Genomic DNA, 6948 nt, shown 5'->3' on the forward strand with positions numbered 1-6948 from the left:
TCCAAGAGGCTTGTATTGTTATAAGGTCATGCCATTTGGTCTTAAAAATGCCGGGGCAACTTTCCAAATGATGGTGACAAAAATGTTCGCTCCTCTTCTTAGCCGCACTATGGTGGCCTATATTGATGATATGGTGGTAAAGAGCAAAGACAAGTCTCAACACCTCACCGACCTAGCTGAAATGTTCGCCATTCTCAAACACCACAAATTGCGATTGAATGCATCTAAATGTGCTTTCAGAGTGGGAATTGGAAAAATTTTGGGCTTTCTGGTTACCAAGTTTTTTTGGGATGTAGAGTGCGACCGCACTTTGGCAGACCTGAAGACATATCTCTCTTTCGCTCTAATCCTAGTCACTTCACGGCTAGGCGAAGAGTTCTATCTATACTTGGCAATTTCTCAGTATGCAGTAAGTGTGGTCCTCGTCTGAGCTGAGGGGATTCAGCACCTCCCTATCTTTTACGTCAGCAAGAAACTGCTCACAGCCAAATCAAGATATCTGCCGCTTGAAAAATTGGCCCTAGACCTCATGATGGCCTCCAGAAAATTGCCGTACTTTTTCCACGTCCACACAATAGTAGTGCTAATTGAATTCCTGGTTAAGGTGCTCTTTGAGAAGGTGGATTTTACCAACAGAATTTTGAAGTGGGCTGTAGACCTAGGTCAGTACGACATCAAGTTCCAGCTGTGCACTGCTATTAAAGTTCAAGCCCTTGCCAACTTCATAGTGGAATTTGCCCCTGGCACTCACCTTGTTTGTCTTATTGATTTGGCTAGTGTGGACTTAGCACAACCCACGGTCGTAACGACACAAAAAATGGATGAGGAACAAGCAATAGAATAGCAAAATGATACCGGGCTAGTAGTGGAGGAGCCGACCAATTTACCAAACGAAAAGTTGGGTGCAAATATAGGAAAGCAAATGGCCGAACCGACCAGTACCTCGGACTTGAGAAAATCTCAAAATCCCTCCGACTACTAGAAATTGTTTATTGGCGAGACATGGTGCCTCCAACAGACATGGTGCCAAGCTGGGGGTCGTGTTGACATCACCAGATGGACTGACCATTAAGCATGCTATCACGCTTGGGTTCCCAACATCCAACAATGAAGCCGAATATGAAGCCCTCCTCACCGAGCTGAAGAGTGCTCAACGAATGAAAGCATCGGAGCTTATGGTATTTAGAGGCTCCAAACTGGTGGTCAATCAAGTCTCTAAGGAATATGAGGACAAAGACGAAAGGATGACCAAGTATCAAGCGCTGGTACGCGCCGAGGTCAAAACGTTTGTCGTAATAAGAATGGAACAAATTAACCACGAAGAAAATAGTCAAGCCGACGAACTGGCCGGTCTGGCATTTATGCAAACGACCTTTCCCAATCCTTTGATGATAGGGTTCTTACCCCGACCGAGCAGTGAAGAATAGAGGCACCCGAGGTACTCTGCACCGACTTGGGGCTGTCCTGGATGGATCCAATCATCACCTTTCTAAAAGATCAAATTCTGCTCACTAAGAAAAAGGAAGCCAAGAAGATCAGGGCCAAGTTAGAGCGGTTTTGGCTCTCTTTATCTGGCGCCTTATACAAAAAGTCTTTTACTGGGCTGTACCTAAAGTGTGTCCATCTCAGCAAGGTTGAAGCTTTCCTCTTTGAGATTCATGAAGGCATCTGTGGTAGCTATATTAGGGGCAGATCTCTGGCATACCAAACAATTTCCCAGGGTTATTGGTGGCCATGTATGCAAGCTGACGCACAAAAATAAATTTGCAAATGTAAAAAATGCCAAAAGTTTGCTCACCAAATCCATTAGCCGACCAGAGAGTTGCTCCCATTGACAAGTCCATGGCCATTTGCCCTCTGGGGGCTAGATATCGTCGAGCCACTCCCAACGGCTTTGGGCATTCACAAGTTTTTCATTGCTACCACAGATTACTTCACCAAGTGGGTGGAAGCTAAGCCACTAGCCACCATCAGGGAAAAAGATGTAAAGAAATTCGTCTAGCAGAATGTCATCACTCGGTTTGGTATCCCAAAGGCCCTTATCTCAGATAACGGCACACAATTTGATAGGAAGCTCTTTCATGGATTTTGCAAAGAGTTGAAGATTGAGTTCCACAATTCCACGTCGGCTTACCCTCAGTCAAATGGTTAAGTCGAGGCTTTAAACAAAACTATCTTAGACGAGCTGAAGAAACGGCTGGAGAAGGCCAAAGGGAGGTAGGCTGAAGAACTCTCCAACGTGCTCTAGGCATACCGAACTACCTCGAGGCACTCGACCGGGGAGACTTTATTCGCCCTAGCATATGGCATGGAGGCAGTCATACCCCTAGAGATCGGCATGCCAACCATCCGATCAGAAAACTTTGAGCCTGACTTGAATGGTGAAACTATTGCCCAAGAGCTAGACCTGGCTGAAGAAAGAAGAGAGCGAGCACTAATCCACATTGTGGCCTATCAACAAGAGCTCTCCAAGAAATACAATAAGACTGTGCATCCACGACTGTTCAAAGTTGGGGACTGGGTCTTGAGGAAGGTGATGGGCAACACGCTGGTTCTTGGAGAAGGCAAATTAGGTGCGAATTGGGAAGGGTCGTACAAGATAGTAAGCCTAGCCGGTAAAGGGGCCTACAATCTGGAGGATTTGGGCGGCAAAGCCATACCAAAGCCATACCAAAGCCATGGAATGTGGCCAACCTTAAGCTATTTTACTTTTGAAATGTAATTTTTTTTCCTTTTTTATTTTAAAACTTGGCCTTTTGTTACTACATGTAATATTTGATGTGTAATGTAAAAAAGCCACTTCTTTATCTTGTATTACGTGTTTCGGAATTAAAGTATCAAGCTATAGAGTGCTAGGGGCATAGGACCAAGCTGACTTCGCTCATTCTGGGCTGACTTTGACTGTCGAGCAAACAGTTGGTCTTATCCCCAACTGTGTATGCTTGTTCTAAGCTGATTTTGCTCATATTTGGCCGAGTTGATTTTGTTCGCCTTTGCGAAATGGAGCTTTCTCGCATTAATAGAAGGTGGTGTTCTACTTAACTTTTGCTTTGAGGCCGAGCTGATTTCGATCACCGAGGGAAAAGTTGGTGTTTTCCCAATCTATGTTTTGAACCGAGCTGATTTTGCTCGCCTGGAAAAAGTTAGCATCCTCCGAGCTGATTTTTCTCTCCCTGAAATGAGTTTGCTATTTGTCCAACTCATGGGTTGTTTTTACCCTTCAATTGAGCTGAACCTGCTTGCTAGTGAGGCAGTTACGCTTCCCCAATTTTGAAAGGGACTTTTAAATGTATGCAAATTCAAAAATTAATCCGAGCAGTTTTATCTTAGCTAAAATGAAAGTCATAGTTTCAATCATTCACATAAGGCAGATAAATTGCAAAAAGCAAGCAGGAGATAGCAAATACGCATGGCGAGCAAAAAGAAGCTGATATTTCACTGATGACACGGTTCAATTACAATAGTAGGGCTCACAGCTCGGTTACTTCAAAAACAAAAAAAGGGAAATACAAATGTGCCTAATCTATGTTCACGGTATCCTCCTGCTCGGCCAGACCTTCCTCGGTCTCGTTCACCACGGCCTCTTTGACGATAGGGCCCAAAGCAGATCCCAGCCAGGCCCCGCCGCCGCTCAGTGAGTCTTCTTCCTCATTGACCAGCTGTCGACTCTCATCGATCAGTGGGGGGAGTGTAGACTCAGCCGCGCTAGCCGCCTGCACTACCTCGATTAATTTTTGTTGTACGGCTGTGGCATAGGTCTGCATGTATGGAGGAATGAAGGCAAGTTGAGGGTTCTTGAAGACATCAAAGTCGGGGCCATGGCCGAGCTTCTCTATGGAAGCTTTCCAGCCGCATTGAAATAAGATATCTTTTGTTCCCTCCACTTGTCGTGCATACACCTTCTCTTCTTCAGCATAGCCACGATCCTCCGCATCGTCGACTTACTTCTCTAACTCGGCTTTCTGTGCAGCATGGAGCTTCCATAGCTCGGTCAAATATCTCTCCTTCTAGGCCTGTACTGCTCTCTGTTTATTCTCTTCAGCCATCGTAATTTTTTTGGCCATCTGATCCTGCTCGGCTGTCAGTGCCTCATGCGCGGTCTTCAGCTTTTCTAGCTCGGCCGTCTTGGTCTTATTGTCGGCAATGGCCTCTCGTAGACCCTGCCGCAACAGAGATTATATGCTCGTGGGCCAAATAGTTCTTTTGCGCGGCTTGCAACAAAGTAGGCATTAGCACATTAAAATCGAGCAATAAGTTGGCAGCAAAAGGGCAAGGTGCTCGCTTACTTACTAGCACAATTGACTTCACCGCCGAACGGAGGACTTTCAGATTGGCCAAATCCTCATCCTTTTTCATGTTTGCTTGGAAGACTAAACCCTTGGTCATGTTAAAGCCGAGTGAATAATCTTTGTCAGCATAGCCCGAGTCAGCCGTGTTCACTGCTCGGCCCTTGTATTTTAGCTCAGGCGACCAGACTGGCAGGGCAGTAGAGCGTGATGTTTGCTCGGTCAAAGGTTGGTCGGTCTATTTTCCCTAATCAGCAGAAGACATCTCAGTTGAATCCTCATTGACCAAGCGCTTCTCGGTCTGTGTCCACTTCAGCCTCTTTTTCGACCGGCCAGTACCTTGTTCGCTGGCCAGAGCCAGAACTGGGCCAGATTCCTGCGCAGATGGCCACGATGATTGGCCCACTGCCGTCTCAACCGGTGGAGAATCACTCAGTTTGCCGGTGATCATGGACTTGATGGCTCGGATTTTAGCCATTTTTTGCTTGGTAGTTAAGGCAACAAGTCTGATCTGCGGAAGATTTGGATCCGGCTCTAGAGAAGGGGCACGAAGGAAATCAATAACCTTGCTTTTCTGTGGTGCCGTGTGCCGGTAGCTCAGCTCGTATCTGAGTAATTTATGAGACTTATGCTCTTCGATCAGATGTCGTAGAGCAACTCTGATAGCCTCCTGGTTGGTGCGAGAATAATCGTCTGCCAAGAATTTGTAATCTGCAAAAATTACGCAAGTATTAGATAGGCAAAGACAGAACAGATACAAAATTAAAACCGTGTTGAGCTGCTTACCAGTGCTCCCAAAGTTTTTTCGTATGTACCAACCCAGTATGGGCGCTTCAGTGTCTTCATAATGGCCAAACACCAATAAGAAGTCGTTGTCGTTCATCTCTTTATCAGGGTTACCCTTTACAAACTTTGCTCGGTTCTTTCTAACCTTCAGGTACCAGTAGAAGCCCCTTTTATTCTTACTAAGTGTGTATTGATGGAATATCTCGATAAGACAGAGATTCAGACCGAGTATCCAGTTCAGCACGACCATTCCATTTATTATTTTGTAAGTGTTATTGGAGACCTAGGTTGGGCACAACCTTGTCTATCTCAAAAACTTGTAGACCAAGCGCTGGATTGGGAAACGGAGACCATCCTCCACTATAGATACCACGGTGAGGGGGTAAGTGTCCAATTTGCCCCATGGAGTGTCTCCTTTTTTGGCCAACTCTTAATAGATGTCATTTGGAATGTTGAATTGCTTACGGAACTTGGCCATGGCCCCAGGTGAGCTAACCATAAATCAGTATTTCCCCATTTATCCCAGTTTTTTTGTTTTGTATGACAAATGGCTCGGACAAAATTGGGTGACTGTTGTGATCATTTGCTCGGTCTTTGACCTCACCGACCGTGATGTTGAATGTGCCTGGTCGGTCCTAGTTTGTTCTGCATTATTAAAAAATAAGTGCAAGTGTTAGCACGACAGAAAGTGCGCGACTTTCAAAATATGCCTAGATCGGCTACAATAGTTCCTACTATGCTATAAGCCTCAACTCGATCGTCATTTTAGCTCAGTCGTGGAGCCTAGGACGTTAGGTCAATTTTTGACCTTATCCCTAAGTGCTCGGTGCTCATTTCAGCCGGATCCTCATGAAGCTCCTTGAGCGGTCACCACCACTTGGCAAGACCACAAACTAGCTTTAGCCCAGCTCAATCCTATTTTTGGATCTAAAAGTGGAATTCTTCTTGGCCCTATCCAGAATCTACGCTGTTCATCCTAAATGTGAAGTTCATACACTGAAACTAAGGAAAATGAGGGGCACAATGGCCCCATGTGTGCTTTAGATTCCAGTTTTGCCTAATTTCTACAGGTGTCTATCGGTTTTACCCTATGAGATGGGCATTGGCAGCATACCAACAATCCCAAGCGAAGAGAAAAATGAAGAAAAGCGAGGAACACGAAGAACAACAGTGAAAGAGAAATAGAAGTGAGGAGAACTTATGAGTTTGGATGCCAAATCAAAGCCCAATCAATTACGACCCTTGTTGTGGCATTCGTGAGAAGGAAAAATGGTGAAAACGGCTCGAATGGAAACAATGGCGGCGACGGTAGAGGTGGCAGAAGTTAGAGGGTCTGAAGCTTAGGGTTTTCACATAGAGAAGATGAACAGTAATGTGGGGTTCGGGTCCCCCTGGCGTGTATATATGGGGGGAAACCCAACAGGCGACAACTTTTCAAATTTTTGGCATAATAGAGATAGCTGTGGGTACTACACGGAACCTTTGGGGGGTAAGCCACATGGCATCGATGTGATGGGTTGTCAGTACGATTGGTAGGGCCAAGTCTCGAAGACCAACCAGAACGGGATAGTTCGACTGGAAATGGTAATCCCAATCACGCTTAGCTTGGATGGGATTAAAGGGAATTGGGAGGGAGATTTGCGCCGAACAGTGGGCCGGGCTGTGCCGGCACGAAATATGGTGTTGGGCTGCGTAAGGGAAACTTGGAGTGCACTGTTTGGCAGAACCAGGTTCGCACTGAATGTATTGCTAAACCGGACAAAGGTTACCTGAGATGCATTAAGCTGAGCTAGATCCACGCGGCATCTGGTATTGGGCTGAGCTGGACCTACACTGAATGATACGTCTTGCTAGACCTAGCCGAGTTGGTGTCGAT

General features: G+C 45.8%; 1 protein-coding gene across 1 annotated transcript; it reads left to right on the forward strand.

Annotated features, from left to right (window-relative positions):
• The first annotated feature begins 2308 nt into the window (after positions 1-2308).
• On the forward strand, positions 2309-2722 carry LOC145824030 (uncharacterized). The gene has a single exon (XM_082923611.1). The coding sequence runs from the start codon at positions 2309-2311 to the stop codon at positions 2720-2722; it is 414 nt and encodes a 137-aa protein (XP_082779737.1).
• The last annotated feature ends 4226 nt before the right edge of the window (positions 2723-6948 follow it).

Source organism: Camellia sinensis, chromosome 4 (genome assembly GCF_055761805.1).
Source record: "Camellia sinensis isolate YWXY chromosome 4, ASM5576180v1, whole genome shotgun sequence".
NCBI classification, from domain to species: domain Eukaryota; kingdom Viridiplantae; phylum Streptophyta; class Magnoliopsida; order Ericales; family Theaceae; genus Camellia; species Camellia sinensis.

What these genes read in the sequence shown, in the direction of transcription:
- LOC145824030 (XM_082923611.1), top strand. Translation starts at nt 2,309, where the DNA reads ATGGAGGCAGTCATACCCCTAGAGATCGGCATGCCAACCATCCGATCA.